At 39.3% G+C, this 20477-nt stretch overlaps 2 protein-coding genes across 3 annotated transcripts; one reads left to right on the top strand and one right to left on the bottom strand.

Annotated features, from left to right (window-relative positions):
* Positions 1-252: 252 nt before the first annotated feature.
* polr2eb (RNA polymerase II, I and III subunit E, b) lies at positions 253-8005 on the bottom strand. The gene is made up of 8 exons (XM_061737767.1): positions 7804-8005; positions 7494-7668; positions 1655-1770; positions 1465-1545; positions 1327-1385; positions 1142-1220; positions 628-700; positions 253-366 (listed from the first exon to the last, which is right to left on the bottom strand). The coding sequence occupies exons 1-7, from the start codon at positions 7858-7860 to the stop codon at positions 635-637; spliced, it is 633 nt and encodes a 210-aa protein (XP_061593751.1). The 5' UTR covers positions 7861-8005; the 3' UTR covers positions 253-366; positions 628-634.
* A 1025-nt stretch (positions 8006-9030) lies between these two features.
* Positions 9031-13039, top strand: gpx4a (glutathione peroxidase 4a). Of its 2 annotated transcripts, none has more exons than XM_061737768.1 (7): positions 9031-9213; positions 10774-10868; positions 10981-11125; positions 11753-11904; positions 12027-12051; positions 12283-12342; positions 12659-13039. In XM_061737768.1, the coding sequence occupies exons 1-7, from the start codon at positions 9121-9123 to the stop codon at positions 12689-12691; spliced, it is 603 nt and encodes a 200-aa protein (XP_061593752.1). In that variant the 5' UTR covers positions 9031-9120; the 3' UTR covers positions 12692-13039. The 2 variants fall into 2 exon arrangements, with proteins under 2 accessions (XP_061593752.1, XP_061593753.1); XM_061737769.1 differs by lacking the exon at positions 9031-9213 and adding an exon at positions 10451-10615.
* The last annotated feature ends 7438 nt before the right edge of the window (positions 13040-20477 follow it).

Consider the following 20477-nt stretch of genomic DNA (forward strand, 5'->3'; position numbering starts at 1 on the left):
AATAAACTTGTATTGCATTAAGTTAGAACTGATCTAGAGGTTGGTTTTTTTTTTGTATAGTTTAAGGGGGGAGGGGCAGAAGAGGAAGTAGTACATTTGTATGTGGAGAGGCTCAAAAAGCAGACTGGCGCTACAGATGTGAGCAGGAGCTCCAACATGCCTTTCAAAAGGAAGAAGAAGGTAAGAAGCTTTGACACTGATTTAAATGAAAATCAGCTTGTTTACCTTATTTAGTTAACATTGACTCAAACATTTTCAGTTCAACTTTATTTTACAAAATATTCAAATCTAAAATAAAAAAGCAAAGATGAGTGAAGATGGCTGTGGTGCGTCGTCTCTCTGGTCCTAAACGCTGATCCGGGAGAACTAGGAAATAAAAAGGAATGAAAATGTTAATTTTTAAAGCTTTGGCTGCATAGATGTGAGGTTATGTGTACAGAGCAAGTGATCGCATCTTGATCAGTATTAATACACAGGTTTGGCTTCTGAAGTTTTGATTGGACAGTGACAAATGCCGGGAGAGTGTACTCCCAAAACACTCCCAAAAAAGTTCTTAGATACTTTTGAACAAAGTATCTAAGAACTTAACATCCTTATCTTGCTATTGGTTCAGCGTTAAACACATACCTGTCTGTCACTGGACCAGTCTGTATGTGATGTATCTTCCAGCCGTTTCACTGGGTCGGATAATCTTCACGACCTGGGAAAGTTCATGAAAAACAGCTCTAACATTTTGTTGAAAACAGTTTAAAAACCGCAGCGGTGCGGTCCTGTTTGCATCAGTTCCATGGCTGACATGTTTGCACGATCAAAACTTAATTCAAATTATATTATATCAGATGCAAATAACTTCATTGAGGCCAACAGGAAGGAGCCTGGACACACGATACAGAACTGTAAATAAGAGTTGTTTTTGTAGCCACAGGGCAGCTGTGGCTACAAATGTAGCTTACCATCACTGCTGAGAATGTGTATGAATGAATAATGGTCTAAGTGTAGCACTTTGAGATTCACTGAATGTAAAGTGCATTACAAGTTAAATTCATCATCATCATTAATGGAATTTCCATCGGAAAATATTTTAGTGCCTTCCCAAATCTAATCAAATTTAATCAGACAGTCCATCTACATCCTTCTTTACCTGTCCTCTTTTCAAGCCGAAGTACCGAGCCACAGGGTCCCCCGCCTGGATCCTTGGCAGCTGGCTTTCCTTTAATTTACTAAAACGTATTAAGGACATTTTTACAAAGTAATGCTCAAATCTGCAACCATTCATTTATACATACATTCAGATCAATAGAAGCAGATTTGTGCACAAAAGGATACTATCTTGCTAGTAGTTCAGTCACTTCCTCCTTTGTCATGACAATGTGCTCTGGGACAAGCTGGTTGACACAAATACAGAACTTGAAAAACAAACATCTGCAGTTACTTTGGAAATGCAGAAGAGCGGATGCTGTTTACCTCGTGCTCCGTGATGTTAATGAGCAGCTCTTGTTGCAGAAACTGCTCCAGTATGTACTTGGGGGCCATGTCCACTAGAGACTGTGAAATATTTGCATGAATTAATCAAGGGACACTTAAAAAGGAAGGGGCTAAAGGGAAATCAACCAACTTTTAAACAGGGAACGTACAAACATTAAAGGGCATGTACCTGTTTGGCCGATGGCGTCATGCCCATCTGAACGACAATGATGGCTCGTGTGATGTTCTCCTCTTGCATCCTCTGACAATACATTTTAATTGTCTTGATCCCCACCTTGGGCTCCTCTGGAAAAGAGGATATAAAGAAATGTGGTATATGAAGTTTTGTCTTATAGGTTTGCACAGCTGCTGGTACGATCTTTAATAATGGACGGGCGCTCTGCACTGTAACATGATCATTTGCAACATTTCATGTTTAACCGATACTCGGGTTTGAAGTTGAATGCAGAGTCACAGCCAGCACGCTTTTAGCTGACGTTCAGTTAAATGAGCTGGAAACCAGAAGTATAGTGTCAACATTCACCCTGAAGTCAGCACAGCTTAAATATCCATTCTTTTCGTTACAAAGTTCAAATCCACCCAAAAATATATAACTAAATCACTGTAATTACACAAAAGGACATCTATCGCGTCCTGTCATAAAAGGGGCTGACGAGTTCACCTCAACCATCTAGTGTTTAGTGTGGGAGGTACAGACATTACACTGACACTGGAAGTTACATCACGGAGGGGTTTGACACCCGGTTTATCTTTGGCACGTTTCAGACTACATGACTGGCAGTCAGCAGATTGATTACTGTTACCGTTACATGTCTGTTTTGTCCTTAAGTCATTTCGTTGTTGATGCTACATGTATAACTGCCACTAGTCACACATTAGACCTGGGAAATGAGGCAAAACCAAGTGCAAAACAGTTGGAAAATCCGTACAAAAGGTTGGTGCTATGCCAAAAACATAATATGGAGAAATGAATGGATTGGCAACAGTGTCGACAACTTTGTGATTTTTTTTCAGGTCTTACTAGACTGTAGTGTGAGAGCATGTATCGTTTTTAACTCATTTCACAGCGAGAAGCCGGTGCATCTGTGTGTCCCTCTCCCGTACCAAAGCACCCTCAAGGCAGCCCAGCAGCCACCACCATGCTCCAGTCAGAGCTGCAGACGTTCACCCCTCCACATCCTTACAATTAATTGCACATGTGGGAAGCCACTGCTGGCTGATCCTGTACTGGCCAAGCGCTACTGAAATATAATGAAACACCACAACCACGGTAAAGCACAAGGACGTTGCACCTGACGAATCAATTCAGTAGCACGTTACATAGGCCTGTGTTGAAAAAATCGATTTCCCAATTCTAAATCGATTCTTATATTAATTCCTAAAAATCGATTCATATGTCTAAAGATCGATTTTAAAAAAAAAATTTATTTATGTATATTTTATATACATTACAACTTTTGGTTATTTTTTTGTTTATCCCCAAAAAAGTAATATTTTGTTGGACACGAGAATAACTGGTGCCATGTTTTTGCCTTTAAATATGTTTAAAGGTATGAAAACATTAAAGTGTTAGGTTATAATTGCATAAATTGTCTATATTTCATTACTTTATATACTGTCTTGGGGTTACATTTGCAAAAAATGCTAAAAACCAAATGCTCAAAAATTAAAAACCAAAATAGACCGAAAATGGAACCAATAAAAACGGAATGTGGGAAAAAATAAAACCGATTTCATCCGTCTCTGTTTCCTCCCTGGATCTGTTTGATAATTCTGACCCACATGATGTTTCTGAAAGCAGTTCTATCAGCATTCTGGGAGCTGATTGGTCCTTACAGCATCATTAGCTGCCAATACTTGCTGTTTAATCTCAATATAATACTAGTAGTAATATTTTGCATAACTACAGTCATATAATTCATGCAACACCTCAAAAAACATTTTTAATAACACTAACCCAAATCAATATCGGAATCGAATCGAATTAAATCTTGATAATCGATTCTGAATCTTAAGAATCGGAATCGAATCGATTCTTGACATTTGAATCGATCCCCAGCCCTAACGTTACACCAGCACAAGATTCCACACTGTGGTTCATCTGAATACATAAAGCACTACAAATATGTATTTTCTGTTGGTCTTTAATTGAGAAGCTGTAACCAGCATTGAAGCATATTGAGAGTAAATCACAAAATAGTGTATAGGGTGAGATGCATATCTTTTACTGTTAAAGAAATGGCTATACTCTTGTTAGACATGCCTTTACCAGGTTTAAGCAAATCCAAATAAAAGGATATGTCTAGTGGCACCTCAGATGCAGGTTAAACCAGAGAAAAATCATCTGTGCTATGGAGTTTCCTTACACAGCTTTAACTTGGGGGTCATGTCCCCCCCTGACCGCCACTGGCAGTCATTCAGAGACTCACAGAACCATGGTTACCTGTAACATTCATCAACAAGAGGCAACAAGATCTAAACTTGTTGCCACACTGTGCAACTGGCCCAAAGGGATGAAGGACCAAGTCATCCTGCATTAACTTAACAGGATTTTCTTTTTAAATACCCTTTATTATAACTTATGCCAATGACACACAACTCTATATTTCAGTGTCACCACATGACTACAGTCCCCTACTCTCATTGAGTAACTGTATTCACCAAATCAATGAGTGGATGTGCCAGAATTTTCTCCAGCTAAATGCAGAAAAGACAGAGGTGATCATTTTTGGCCCTAAAAATGAAAGGGAAAAGATCAGCGCTCACCTTGGCTTCATGTCATTGACAACTACAATTCAAGCCAGAAATCTTGGTGTAATTATTGACAGACCTGAACTTCAACAACCATCTTAAGTTTATCACTAAATCTGCCTATTACCACCTGAAAAACATTGCTAAAATTAAGGGGATTCTGTCTAAACAAGACATGGAAAAACTTATGCATGCATTCATTTTCAGTAGGTTGGATTATTCCAATGGCATCTTTACAGGCCTTAACAAGAAATCTATCAGGCAGCTGCAGCTGATCCAGAACGCTGAACAGAGTCCTTACAAACACCAGGAAACTGGACCATATTACACTGGTCATGAAATCACTACACTGGCTTCCAGTGAGTCAAAGGATAGAGTTTAAAATCTTACTGCTGGTTTACAAAGACCTGAATGGTCTTGGACCAAAATACATGCTGGATCTGTTAGTTCCTATGAAGCTCCCAGACCCCTGAGGTTCATCTGGATCTGGTTTGTTGTGGTTCCAGAACCAGAACCAAGCAAGGTGAGGCAGCGTTCAGTTATTCTGCTCCTCACCGGTGGAACAAACTTCCTGTAGACCTGGGGCCTGTACTACGAAGCAAGTTCAACATACCCAGGATATCTTTTCCTTATCCAGATTCACTAACCCGGACAATTGCAATCACGCTAAGCGGTCACACGACGGGGGTTATCAACTCGGTATATCAACCCAGGTTTCTCCAATCTGGATATGAGCGCGTGCACATAAAAGGGGCGGTGTTTTCAGCGCATGACCAATCGCAAGCATGGAGAAGTCCGCTGTCAGAGCCGCTTATTTCAGTAGCGAAGAGCAAACAATAATTTTACGGAAATATGATGAGTATAGGCATATAATACAGGCAAAAAGCAACACAGTTGCAGCTGCAAAATGCAGGAAAGACAGCTGGCAAAAGATCGCTGACTGTATAAATGCGTAAATTCATAGGGATATAAACATATATTTGAATATTCTGGGAATCTTAATCTTAAACTGTAAACCATGATCAGCAATATTAAAATAATAAAAGGCTTGCAATATTTCAGTTGATTTGTAATGAATCCAGAATGTATGACATTTTTTTGTTTTTGTGTTTGCATTACAGAAAATCACAATATTCTAATTTTCTGAGACAGTCCTGTATATATTGGTTCTATAACTATTGTTGTTGACCGATAACTTGTGCTGATGCTGTACCAAAGAATTGGGTTTTTTTATTTATTTTATTTTATTTTTTATTTTTTCAGGAGGGGGGTATTTAGTATTTTAAAGTGACTTCTCAGAATGTTCGAGGGACGAAATTGAAAATCCCTTTTTTGCTATCCCCTTACAAATGCATCTTCTTTTTGATTTCTTCTTGATTTATTTATTTAATTGGTATTAGTTTTGGATTGACTGTACATCGGATTTTGGGTGATGATTTGTTTTATTTATTCATTGATTGATTTATTTTTTATTTTCTCCTCCACCTCTTTTTTCTTTTTTTCCTTTTTTTTTGATTTTTTTGGATCGTTCATACAGGGAAAGCAAAGGGGTTTTGGTGGTCCCTGAATACGCGTTCTGTTCGGAGGGATCCTCTCACGATCCGCGCACCGAGCTCCACTGGATTCTCTTCGAAAGGGCATGCCATTTTCCAAGAGAGCTGATTGGTCAGTGGGCGGTGCTTTTATACCCGGCGATCTGTATCTCGAACATAACCTGCTCCGGAGCAGGTTAGCTGTTCAGCATAAGTTACCATGGCGATGTACCCCGGTAAGAAGGGAACCACCGTCGTAGTCCTGAAAACCCAGGGTTAAACCTGAAGTTACCTCGCTAAACCCAAATCCCGCTTCGTAGTACAGGCCCCTGAGGTCTGCTCCAACTGTAGATCCTTTAAATCAGGCCTAAAAACATTACTGTTTACTGAAGCGTACTCCTAAATTACTCCTATGTGCAATACTCTTCCATCCTTTCAAGTGCATTTTTATCCTCTCATTCATTCTTTTTTTATAGTGTGTGTATATATATATATATATATATATATATATATATATATATATATATATATATATCCTGTTTTTCATTTTGTTGTTTACAGTATTTGTTTACATAGTCTTTGCATGTGTGCACTTTAATGAGCTGCTGCCTAATCTCATTGTACCAGTATAATGATAATAAAGGCTTTCTATTCTATTCTAAGCGTACTCCTAAATTAAATACTTACCTTCTGTACTCTACTGCCCTTACTTTTTAACAACTTGTGCTTTTTATTATTTTACCTCTTTTCTTATCATTTTATTTCATTTATTTGTTATTTAAACATACTCTTAAATCAGCAACTTGCGCTTTTTATTATTTTACCTTCTTTTCTCATAATTTTATTTAATTTCATTTACTGTCTAATTTTGTCTTGCTGCTTTTAATGTCGATGTATTGTTCTGAATTGTGCTATACAAATAAACTTGCCTTGCCTTATTAGGAACAACAAACTGGACATGGCATACAACAAGCTGCAGAGGTGTCAAGTAACCAAGTACAAATACTTGGTTACCTTACTCAAGTAGAAATTTTGGTTATCTATACTTCACTGGAGTAATTATTTTTCAGATGACTTTTTACTTTTACTCCTTACATCGTCACGCAATTATCTGTACTTTTTACTCCTTACATTTTAAAAACAGCCTCGTTACTCTATTTCATTTCGGCCTTTAAATAAAAACTATCCAGTTAAATTGCTCCGTCCGGATAGAGTGAATTTGGTTGTGGTTGTTTCAGATGTTCTTGTCCAGTTTTGTTCTTACATTCGTTCCCTCAGATTCCTGCAACTAAACTTGGATGTACATTCCAATAAAGGTTAGGATAAATGATAACATGCCTCTGAAGTTTGACTTTTTGCACCATTACAATACTTATAGCCAACTAGTCATCATATCTTCTCTCTGAAACACATGTTAATGCTCAATAGTACACATATATGGTTCTTATATTTGCATTATACTAAGGTGCATTCATTTTCAAAAGCTTTTGTCCTTAATGGCTTTTTTCCCCCTTACATTACTTTTACTTTTATACTTTAAGTAGTTTTGAAACCAGTACTTTTACAGGAGTATTTTTAAACTCTAGTATCTATACTTCTACCTGAGTAATGAATGTGAATACTTTTGACACCTCTGACCAGCTGAAACATATTCATGATGGAGAAAATAGAAATAAATACAACGTGAATGGAGCATAACAGCAGGGGTTTGTGTGGAGAACGTACCGGGGAAGAAGACGAACATCTGGTCGGTGGGGTCGTCGTTGTGCGCCACCAGCACCGTCAGGTCGGTCCTCCGGGGACGACCCTCGCTCGGCTTGTCCCCGAACTGGCTCTTGAACTCGTCCAGGGTCTGGTCCAACTCGTCCTGGGTCACCAGGTATCCTCGGTCGTGGCACAGCTGTGGGCAGAAGCAGCAGGAAGAGGACAAGATCATCATATTTTAAAGGGAAATAAAACTAGATATAGAGCAAAGACAGGGGGGACAGAAGCCGCGGTTCTTCTCCGCTTCCTCAAACATGCGTCTCTAACCTACCTGCATAATGGTTTTGCGGATCTTCCACAGCCTGTATGTCTCCTCCTCATCATCCATACCGTCTCAAATGGTCGGGGTGTTTTAGATTTAAAGGGAAATCTTGGTAATTCTACTGAATATGTCACTTTCGACTTTAGCAGAAAAACACAGGTACGCACGTTTCCTTTCCCCGGCGCAGACTGATGACGTCACAGAAGCCCATATGTTGATTTGATAAAAAAAAATAAAACAATTCAAACATCGTCTCATTTGTATAGCGTAGCAGGCGTCGTTGCAGGACGATCAAGCCAGCACTCTTAAAAAAACTTTGCCACGTTAAACATAAACATAATAAAGAATAGACGCCGCAGAGCTTTAAAGGCGTAATAAAGTCTATATTACGGCAATCGTGATCGCGCACTGTTTTCAAAATAAAAGCTTATTGTTATGTGACTTGTTCCAATATGTCAGTAATGATAACAAACACGAGTTGCTGAGATATTGCATGCTTACATTGTCTGTCCTCTTGTCCTCCCCCCCATCATATCAATTAATCGATCAATCAATCAATCAAACTTTATTTATGGACCTCTTCTCGAGATGTGTCTCTAATAGAATAGAATAGAATAGAATAGAATAGAATAGAATAGAATAGAATAGAATAGAATAGAATAAAACTTTATTAATCCCCCAGAGGAGAAATTTGCTTGTGCAGCAGCAAACATACACACTCAACAATTTTACAAAAAAACACACAAAGTATGAAAAGTATATAAAAAAAAGTATATCCTAAAAAGAAAAAAGAAAAATAACCAATAAATAGCTAAATATTTAATAAAGTGTGAATTGAATGGAAATTATAAAGCACTTTTCATACATACATGTAGCACAAAGTACTTTACATGTTTAAAATTGTACATTTTTTTATTTTTTTATTTACCTTTATACAAGTAAAATCTAAATATATATATATATATATATATATATATATATATATATATATATATATATATATATATATATATATATATATATATATATATATATATATATATATATATATAAGGAATAAAGGAAAACATTATTATGAATTACTATATATATATATATAAATATTTAAATATAAAACGCAAAACACTACGCTTTTATTCTGAAAACCCTTTATAATAGCGCTTGCCGTAATATCTACAGCAAAGCGGCACAGAAATGTTCAGGGAACGCGAGCTTTACCGCTGTTTGAGAAGAGAGAGCTGCTGGCCCGACGTCAGGGCGGAACCATATGCATCAGTTATGGACAATAAGTCCACATTTCTATAATCACACTGTCCCTCATGAAGTATGAGGCCTTTATTTATAGTTGCAGCCGTAGGGGCTGCGGCGAGCAGCGGAGCGCTGCTGGCGGTGCTTTTGTACTTTAATTTATCCACAACGGTAACGTGACCTTATCATACTTAGCTTGTTTTGAGATTTTAAAATTGCATAACAGTCTGTGATAACATTACAGTAAGAAAAAAAATTAGAACAGACTATGGTCGTCCACTGTAAAAGCTTTATTTTGTTAAATTGTTTTACTGTCGTTAAAATGCTTCATATTGATTGGTTTGATCATATCTTACTGCTAGCTTTCCTCCAGGGCAGTTTCACATACAATTAATAAATCTATGTTTTCATTAATCCTGTTGGAGGAGGTTGTAATGTGTACACTGGTTGTACCAGTTTGTAACCTGCACATCAAGTTACGTGACATAGGCTAAAGCCTGAATTATGGTTCTGCGTTAATCGACGGCGAAGCCTACGGCGTAGGGAACGCAGCGCCGCGTACCCTACGCCGTAGCCTCTGCGTCGGTGTAACGCGGACCATAAATCAGCCTTAAGTGTCGTTTGTACACAGACGTTGCGTCATGATGTGGCTCCTCCCCCTCGCTGTTGGCATCAGGCAGGCTGATCAGTAAACACCCCCAAGCTCTTTATAGTCGTGATATGAACACATTTTCAATCAAACCTGATACGTTTTCAATAATTTTCCCCGTCCGTCCATCCAGAACTGTTCTGGGCCTTAAATCTGGAGCCCTTGGAGCCCGGTGCTTGTTCCAGCTGCACCCCAAAGGGTTTGGGTACACTGTGGACAGGCTGGCAGACTTATAGTAAATTACAAAATATGTTTATCTTGAAGACTTGCCTAAAACGGATGTGAGAAAATCCATTGCAAATCCGATCAACATGTTGCCTAATAACGATTTTTGTTGTACAATGCTTTGCTCAGCACTTCCTCTGGAACTTTACTAACTTATTGAACCGTTCACTAATGAACTGAAACACTAACTCTCTTGTTGTCTGGGATTATGATTATGTCAGAATAAACAATTCTATTATATATTTATTTTTTTGGCTCTGGCACTGACTCATTTTAATATGAATGCATGCTGAAAGCTATAAACTTTTTTTTTAGCGGATATTAATCCCATTACACAATGAGTTGATGTGTTTGCTCAGTGTTGCTCTTTGACCAACTCGTGCTCATGTGGCTCAATTTTCCTGAGATTATGACAAAGCAGTGACCTCTGGACTGCAGTACACAGACATTTCTAAATCTGGATTTATTTGTCAGTCAAGAGACAGAGCTAGAATCTCACCCTATCCGTTCTGTTAATGATCAACTAGCGCCTCTACATTAGGAGACATCTGCATATGTCTCAGTATTAAGGTCTGGCAGTGAGGGTGTAAACTGAAGTGGATTAGACATTGGATTTTTCTCTGCCTTCAGAGAAACTGAAAGGCAGCCATGCGCCTCATAGGGTGCACAGTGCTTTTCTCAGTCCTCCTGCAAGTTATGGTAAGAAATAACAAGATTAGGACTGAAGCGCAGCACTGGAATTTAATTTAGCAGGAAAGAAGCATTTGTTATGTTTATTTTTACTGTAATCCATGTCTGTGTTATGTTCGATGTAGAACATGTTAATGCTAATTCTTAACCTCTTTCCTCCGTAATAGTCTACTCCAACAGAGGACTGGCAGAGGGCCACATCTGTTTATGAGTTCAATGCAACAGATATTGATGGGAATCATATTTCCATGGAGAAGTACAGGTACGTTTGTCTCTGATGCGTTTTATCTAATTTGACCTCAGCAACCAATCGCAGGCCTATGAACCCTTTTAATAATATGTGTTTTCTATACGTGTCTCCTTTGTGATTTCAGGGGATATGTTCTCGTCATCACCAATGTTGCCTCCAAATGAGGAAAAACCCCAGTAAACTACTCTCAGTTTGCCGACATGCACGCTAGGTATACTGAGAGAGGTTTACGCATCCTTGGCTTCCCGTCTAACCAGTTTGGGAATCAGGTAAAATACACTTCATTCCAGACTGATCTGATCATCTTCATGTTTATGTGTAAAATAAAGATGGGCAAGATTTTTATAATACATTTTCTGATCATTGCAAATGTATTTCAAGGAAAAATGATATGATACTTATAGTCAAATAAGCCATTTTCCGTTACATTTGTGTCATGTATGCTCTCGTCTCTGCCGAGGTTCAGGGATGATGTGTTCATGATGATCAGTACAGTTTGTTCATTTGTCTAAACTGGCTGGATTTATGTCAGTTCCCAATGTCATGCAAAAACCTAAGCAGAAAAGATTTTCTTTTACTGGCTTTAAAACGAATCACCTGTGGTTTTCATGTACCACATCACATTAAACTGGAATCACTCATGTTATCACAATCCTTTATACAATGTCTGTACTGTTATCATTTGATTCTGAACAGCCAGGGAGGATGTCATGAATATCATGTTAATAATGGAGGAATACATAGGTGAAGCCATTCACGTGAGATTTTAGGAATAAGTATGTAACAATCAATTTCTGTTGAAGTCACTAAGTTGAAAAATGTGTTTCTGAATGAGATCCCCAGACTCTAAATTGTTGACAGATCTTTGTTGTTTTATGTTTGGTTTAACTGCGTAGGAGCCAGGAAACGAAACTCAGATCAAGCAGTTTGCTCGCTCTTACAATGCTGAGTTTGACATGTTCAGTAAGATTGAAGTGAACGGGAACGGCGCTCACCCTCTGTGGAAGTGGCTGAAGGAGCAGCCCAACGGGAAAGGCACCTTTGGAAAGTAAGTGGAGAAGAAATACATGAATCCAGAGTTAGGTTTTCAGGAAGAAAGCTTTTATTTGATTGTGGACTAAATAATTTGAATTGTTGACTGACTTGTATTTTTTTATTTTATTCCTGTAGTAGCATCAAGTGGAATTTCACCAAGGTAAATATTTATTATCATCTTTTTAGATGACTGGAGATCAATTTATATTGAACAAAAAATAATAATTACTAAAATTAAGATATCAGGACAATAGTGATAATAATCTTTTAATGTGATTAAAAGATTAATGCTAATGTAAAATGTAAAATAGTACTTCCTTTTCAAGCAAATGCCAATACTGTTTGTTTTTTTGCCTGTCGTGTTCAGTGTCTTCTGTTTCTGTCTCTGTAGTTTTTGATCAACAGAGAGGGGCAGGTGATGAAGAGATACGGACCCCTGGATGATCCAAGTGTATGTACAAAACTTCTCTCTTTGCCGCAATTATTCACAAATAGTGAATAGATATGAACTATGACAGACTTATGGATTTGCCTTTGTGCAATTAATTCATTGTTGTCACTCTGGTCAAATGTAAAATTGGACAGTTTTATGTAAAGAAAGTCAAAGTCTTTCAGTGTATTCCTTTAAAATATCAGAAATGAGGTGGTATTCATCTCATTATATGACATAGTTTCAGCTGATTGTTCTTAAGAAATCCGTCTGGATGTTATCTGTAAGTAGATAGCTATGTCTCAGAGCTCACTTAAACTCTTTGATTTCTTCCCAGGTTGTGGAGAAGGATCTTCCCAAATACCTTTAAACCCCTAACAGATGCCTCACTCTTCACTTGCTGATTCCTGATTCATTACTTACTGATCGTCCATCCATTCTGCTCCTCCTTCTTTACTCTGGTTCTCCAAGCATCAGTGGATATAGTCTGAGTCCATCCCTCATCAATGATGGTCTGCTTAATAAACCTGCATCGTGGGCGAGGCAGACCTGATGAAAAAGGCGTGCAAACCTGCTGGGAGGATTCTGCAGCTTCTATTCCCCTGGTTCCTTGGACTCCTGGAGAAAAGATCTGTGACCATATAATGCTCTTAACATCTTAAAGTGTTGTTTTGTTTTCTTAATAAAAATCTAACAAGATTTTTTTTTCAGATGAAAATGTTGTCTCTAGTCTTTTTCTAAAGATGTCTGTAAGTGTGAAATCTGGCATTATTTTTAGATCAAATGTCTGTGTTCTCTGGCAATAGTTAAGAGACATCAAACTGGACAACGTACAATAAATAATATCCTGTAAGTATGCGTGAATGAGAATTTCAAAACAGCAAATTAGCTTTTCCATGTTACATCAGTTTCAATTTATTTTTGAAGGTAAATTTGATCATTTTTAGGAAGTGTTACTGCTCTCGCGGTCAACTACCCTGTTATTGATAGAACCAGCCAAATCAACTTTGGACTCCCATCCTGGTCATTTCTTGTGACTACTGCAACCGTTTGCTGAGCTCAGCTACACACTGGAGTGTAATTGGCTGGTTCAGCCAACTCAGACTCTGCATTGTGCAGATGAAGGACAACCCGCTTGCTGATCCACTTGTAATCTATTCTGAACAAAACACAACATGTACTGGTCAGTAAAACTGGGCTCTACTGGCGACTCAAACGCAGCAGCACACTACAAAAGAGCAGCACAGAGGCAAGTAAGCCACCTTAGCACTGGCATTTCATCGCAATCTGCATATTTACTACATAAATGGTTGCAATATAATTCTCATTTGTCCATGGAGCTTGCATTCATAATATTAACATAAATCCCTCTAACTTTTGTATAAGTTGCTGCATTTGACCACCTGCCTCGGGCCCATCTCTCACGTGCTTTTACAGTAGTGAGCAGCTTTTACACCCAAGAGCCATACAGACACATGCAAAGTAGAGTGGGTTACACAACTGTATGGTTTTATAATGTTATGCCAACACATCAACAGCTATGAAAGTAGCCCAGAGAGCTACAGTGGACATCGTGACAGAGGCAAATAAGAAACTCATAACAGTAATTACAAGAGACCAAAGTTCAGTTAAATTGTGCTAGCAAAAATGTAAAAGAGCAAAAATAACAACGTTGCTTCAAACAGGTTGTAGTCATCTTGGACATACATAGATGGGAAGAGGATCTCCACTTGGTTTGCAAATAAGTCAGAAAATAATTGAATTATTCAAGAATACTGTTCCTCTAAGAAGGTTTGATTAGCATAGTTCTCTCTGTATAGTACAAAATAGCCTTAAACTGCATAAAGGTCAAAATCACAAGCCTAAGGTGGACATCTTGAGTCCCGCACACAGTACTGCATCAAGAACCGTTATCCACATGGGATAGGGATTAGTTTGAAAAATAAATAAGGCTTTGGTAAGTGTGTCCAGATGCGTCATGCAGAGTTGGAGACACCTGGACTAGACCATCGCGTGCTTGAAATGTGTACTGTGGTTAGATGAGTCAGCATTACAATCATTTGAAAGAAATAAACAATGACAAAGCGTGATATCCAGCCTGCTGACAACAGCAAGTCCCAAAGCCAGCTCTGTGATCATGCGGGTCTGTATCAGTGTCTGTAGAAAAGCCCAGATAAACCTCTGTGATGAGTGGATTAGTAGAAAGAAGTACACTGAAAAATGTAAACAAACATTTACTCTTTTTATTTACTCTTGTTTAATGATTTGTATGTGCTCAATGCCATTTTTAAAAAGTATTTTGAATTATTGTCAGAAGGAACTGAAATATTAAGACATTTAAAAAAAGATTGTGTAGGATGTATTTCTGAAATGTAAAAATGTAGGGCAATGTTTTAATGTTATTTGTAAACCTGTATGTTATTCAATCCCATCATGCAATTTGTTTTGCAAAATGTGAACGTGGTTCTGTATTCCAGAGTAAAGCTATTTCTTAGTTTATCGGTTTTTTTTGCCATAGGGGTTGTTTGTTTTGTGTAAATATATAACAGTTAGTTGTGACGTGCGGACTTGAGCGTCTGTGTTTCGTGAGAAAAAAACCCTCATCCTCCATCACCGTGATTCCCAACCCCCGGTCCCCGGACCGGTACCGGTCCGTAGAGCCGTTACTACCGGGCCGTGGAATGGCTTGTGTTCCGATCATAATTAGGGCTGCAATGATTCGCCGACGTTGTCGACAAAAAGGCGATAATCAAAATTGTCACCAGACGTTTTTTTCCCAATGGAGTGAGGCATCTCACTTCACTTCACTTCACCTCATACAATCTCTGCCGAGAGCAGCGCTGCACGACAGGGTCTCAGCAGCTTTTCTTTTTTTTGCGTGTCAGCGCAGTTGCGGGTAACAAAACTTGGCACTGGGGGTTCTAGGATTTTTCTGAAACAGGGGCCATTATGGGGCCAAATGTAACCTTCAGGAGCCAACAGTATTAAGCCCCTTTCACATAGAGGGCGCAAAGCGGGACCGCCGCCGGCTTTCCCATTCATCGTGTATGTGCTGCCGCAGCGCAAGAGTGGACCGCTCTGCTGGCGAGCTTGGCGGCGCGAGAGGCCACCTGCCACGGGCGTTTCACCTGCCTGCGTCTGAATTGAACATTTTTTAATTTCATCGCGCTGTGAGGGCATCTGGGTGCGACCAATAGGAGAGAAGGTGGTTGTCATCCTGCTGAGGACCCACTCCCCAACAGGCTGTCAAACTGCTCCCTGTTCAATCTGAAGTAGACCTGGTCATCATGGAGCTGTAGCTCCAACGAGCCTGGATTCCCCCAAATCTTCTCAAGTCTTCTCATGAGGATTTCATGGACCCTCCTTGCTGCTGCTGCTCGTCTCCTCCTCAGAAGAACTAAAGCCAGCATCCCCCCTGAAATAAAAACGGTCCAAATCATCCCCCCCCTGAAATAAAAACGGTCCAAATCATCCCCCCTGAAATAAAAACGGTCCAAATCATCCCCCCCCCCTGAAATAAAAACGGTCCAAATCATCCCCCCCTGAAATAAAAACGGTCCAAATCATCCCCCCTGAAATAAAAACGGTCCAAATCATCCCCCCCTGAAATAAAAACGGTCCAAATCACCCCCCCCTGAAATAAAAACGGTCAGAATCATCCCCCCCTGAAATAAAAACGGTCAGAATCATCCCCCGTGAAATAAAAAAAGTCCAAATCATCCCCCTGTAAAACTGCCATCCCTCCTTTCCATTCCTTATGTCATTTCATCAATGAATGTGGTTTTACTGCTATTTCAACATTTGGAGTCATCACCAGAAAAATAACTGATTTGACAATTTTCACCTGTTTCAAGTCAATTTTCACTTGAAATAAGTAGGAAAATCTGCCAGTGGAACAACATTTATCTTCTTATTACAAGCAAAAAAATCTCAGATTTTTCTACTTATTTCAAGTGAAAATCTTTGAAAAAAAATGGTTGTTTTTTATTTACTTTTTGTATGAACAGCAGCAAAGTTGAATAAAATATCTATTTTGGATTGAAGTACCCATCTTTCTCGTGTTTATTGTCATTTGCCACATAATTAAAGCAACCTCATACTAAATTTAAGAAAACAATTTTTGCATTTTTTTGTCATATAATTTCATCCAAAACTTGTATAAATCGAAATGTGTTTCTTTGAGTGGCAGCCCTGTCATGGCTTGGCGGACAATAAGTTCTGGTACCCGACCGGACTGAACAGCGCAATGCACAGGTGCTGTATGCAGGTTAGGTACAGTCAGCTGCAGAGATGAGCGGACCTCAGCAAACCTCCATGAGCTGTTTCTTTACTGGTTGTTCGAGTAAAAGAAATGGTGATGAACAAGTAGAAAATCCTACCAAAAAGAAAAGCAAAAGCTTTAATCGCAAGTACGACATTATGTATATAAAATACGGATTGTTGCAACGGGCGATTTGGAGGCGCCAAACCCACTATGTATTTTATGTGGAGAAACGCTCGGCAACGAAGCAATGAAGCCATCCAAGCTTCAAAGACACTTAAATACAAAACATCCTTCCCTCAAAGACAAACCAGTGGATTTTTTCGAAAGGAAAAAACGTGAGTTACATTTGCAGAAGCAAGTTTTAAAGGCCACAACATCAGCTAACGTCGCTGATGATAGCCTGCATTTTAAAATGCATAGTTTTTTTTTCTAAAATGTTTATTAAAATTGACATAAATTGTCAACCGGTCCCTGAGCTTTTTGTTTATACTTCTGCTGGTCCTTGGCTCAAAAAAGGTTGGGAACCCCTGCTCTATCAGTCCTGCAGACTACAGGTGGCCCTGGCTGCAGCAGGAGTCCTTACAAACACCAGGAAACTGGACCATATTACACCGGTCATGAAATCACTACACTGGCTTCCAGTGAGTCAAAGGATAGAGTTTAAAATCTTACTGCTGGTCTACAAAGACCTGAATGGTCTTGGACCAAAATACATGGTTGATCTGTTAGTTCCTATGAAGCTCCCAGACCCCTGAGGTTCATCTGGATCTGGTTTGTTGTGGTTCCCAAGAACCAGAACCAAGCAAGGTGAGGCAGCGTTCAGTTATTCTGCTCCTCACCGGTGGAACAAACTTCCTGTAGACCTGAGGTCTGCTCCAACTGTAGATCCTTTAAATCAGGGCTAAAGACATTACTGTTTAATGAAGCGTACTCTTAAATTAAATACTTACCTCCTGTACTCTAGTGCCCTTACTTTTTAACAATAATAACCACTTTATTCGTCAGTACACATGGAAACACACTGTTGTAGTTGCCCACAACTAAACACCGTGTCCTAACTGCATGCGAGCGTCCGATTATTGCGTCGCACTGCGTGACATCGGACACTCTCTGTCCATCTCCCTCCAGCCAGCTGTCACTTTATTGAGGTTTTTGTAGTGAAATGAGGAGGTATCATAGAGATAACTTCTCATTTCAACTAACTGGATCAGCCGTTCCTCAACCGTGACTGTTTCCTACAGCGCTTTCAACCGGCTTTCAACGCGAGCGACAGGAAAAAAAAAGAAGCAGGGCATCCGACAAATGTTCAACTCAAACGGCGCGCCAGCTCGCGCTGCGCAGCGCTGCGTCGCTGCGGCCAGTTAGGACAGTCCAATAGAAAATAAAGCAATGGAATTGATTTTGTCGCTGATGCTCGCTCGCATCGCATGCAGTACACACGGTGTAATAATAGTTTACGCAGCCGGCTGCTCTTCTGTCCAGAGCGATGCTTTGTCCCCTCCCCTGCTACGTGTCATTCAGGCAGCCAATCAGCACAGTGCCTCATTATCATAGACTGCGTTTACATGCACTCAATAACCCTTTTAAAACCCGAATATTGGCAATAACCCGAATTTCTACGGCCCTGTAAACACCAATAACCCCTTTGAATAAATATGCAGAATTTGCTCATATTCAGGTTTTTAAAAACCCGAATATGACCCCTGGGTTACTCCTTTTAAAACCCGAATATTCGGTCATGTAAACGCCAAACGGGATATCCCGATCAAACGGAACAGGAATTTGTTTTCTGCACATGCTCTGTTCACAAGGAATCTTGGTCTTTTGAGTCCAGGACGTACTTCTAACCACGCCACACTTTTTGAGTGAGGAGGGACTAATCATTTTATAAATGTAATGAAGGATATGCACATTTTGGCATTTGTAGACGGTAAAAAGTACCGGGATAGCGAGATTTACAAGAAGTTGCGCGAAGCAGCATTTGTTTTGAATTTGGATACAGGAAGAAGAAGCGGAAATGACGGGAATCGCGTCATGATGTTCTCCGCACGTCGCTGGTTTGATCGAGATATCCCGAATGATTAATTACCATTTAAAAAGAATATTCCGAATGTTTCAGTAACCGGAATATTAGCAATAACTCGAATTTTGACTGCATGTAAACGTAGTCATAGGCTGCGTCCGAAATTGCATACTTCCACCCTAATGAGTATGCAAAATGAGTATGCAAGATTTTTTAGTGCGTCCGAAACATTAGAACATACTCACAAATTCACAAATGCACAGGACAAAATTCACAAATGCACACGCTGATCCGCAAATGCACACGCCGACCCGCAAATGCACCGGACAAGATTCACAAATGCACAGAACAATTCACACGTGCGTAGGACAAGATACACAACTATAACCTGATTTACAAACATGTTTTTGTCTGTGAGGTGTGCTGGATTTGCGTGTGACTTTTGAGACTCCCCTGACATCACTCGATCCACAAATACGTTTTTTTTAATATGGAAGGATCTGCAACCAATCAGATCTCTTCCTTTGTTTCAGCCAATCATATGCTTTGTGGATCGAGTCACGTCAGGGGAGTCTCAAAAGTCACACGCAAATCCAGCACAGCTCACAGACAAAAACCCGTTTTTAAATCAGGTTATATTTGTGTGTGCATCAAAAATACATTTGTGTATCTTGTCCTACGTACGCGTGAATCGGTCTGTGCATTTGCGAATCTTGCCCTGTGCATTTGCGGATCGGCGTGTGCATTTGTGAATTATGAGACTGTTTTAGGTCCATAGACTACAGCAGTGTCTCCCAACCTGGGGTCCGGCCCCCCCTGGGGGGGCGCCTGAGATCTCTGGGGGGGGGGCGCGAAACTTTGTCTGCTTTGCTGATATGCAGTTGTAAAAATTATATTTGCGCATGTTAAATAAATAAAAAATAATAATACACCTAAGGGAATACTGTAATCCAAGTCTGTATAAACCCACGTAGTATTTTAAAATGACCAAAATATATTTCTATGTTATTTAGCAGGATAAAAACTTAATAACTTATTATTATATCATTATTCAACATTTAATCATACTACTACTCCGACAGGTTGTTAAAGGAAAAATGTTAAAAATGTTTGCGCTCATATTAAAAGAGACATTTTTCAGAAATCATTTTATGTCCTTGCAATTATTTTCTGTGCGTATTTTATACATTGGTGACACAAAATGAAGGTGAGAAAGACAAAGTCATATGTATACAGGGTAAACCAAAGAGAGGGTGGCAGAGGGTGGCAAACACAGCACGGAAGATCATCAGCTGCCCTCTGCCCTCCCTGTCTGACATCTACAGCTCCCGCTGCCTCAACAGGGCAAGGAACATTTTAAAGGACAACAACCACCCCGGTTTCCACTTTTTCGACCTGTTGCCCTCTGGGAGGCGCTTCAGGTCCTTACGAACCCGCACAAAAAGATTCAGGGACAGCTTCTTCCCCAAAGCTGTGAACTTTCTCAACCAATAAGCTACCTCATACTGTGCAATATTTTCTACCTTCTATCCACAATGTCCCAATATTCCCTACTATCCATGTGCAATACTCTCCCATCCTTTCAAGGGCAATATTATTCTTCCATCCATTTAAGTGCAATATCCTCCCACCCATTCATGTACATTTGTATCCTCCCATTCACTCTTTTTTATAGTGTATATATATATATATATATTTATGTTTCCTTGTTTACATAGTCTTTGCATGTGTGCACTTTGACGGAGCTGCTGCCTAATTTCACTGTACCTGTACAATGATAATAAAGGCTTTCTATTCTATTTCTATTCTAAATGTATCACAAAAACATAATTAATTATCATTTTTTCAATTAAAGATTTGTAAGGAATC

Source organism: Cololabis saira, chromosome 13, assembly GCF_033807715.1.
Source record: "Cololabis saira isolate AMF1-May2022 chromosome 13, fColSai1.1, whole genome shotgun sequence".
Taxonomy (NCBI): domain Eukaryota; kingdom Metazoa; phylum Chordata; class Actinopteri; order Beloniformes; family Belonidae; genus Cololabis; species Cololabis saira.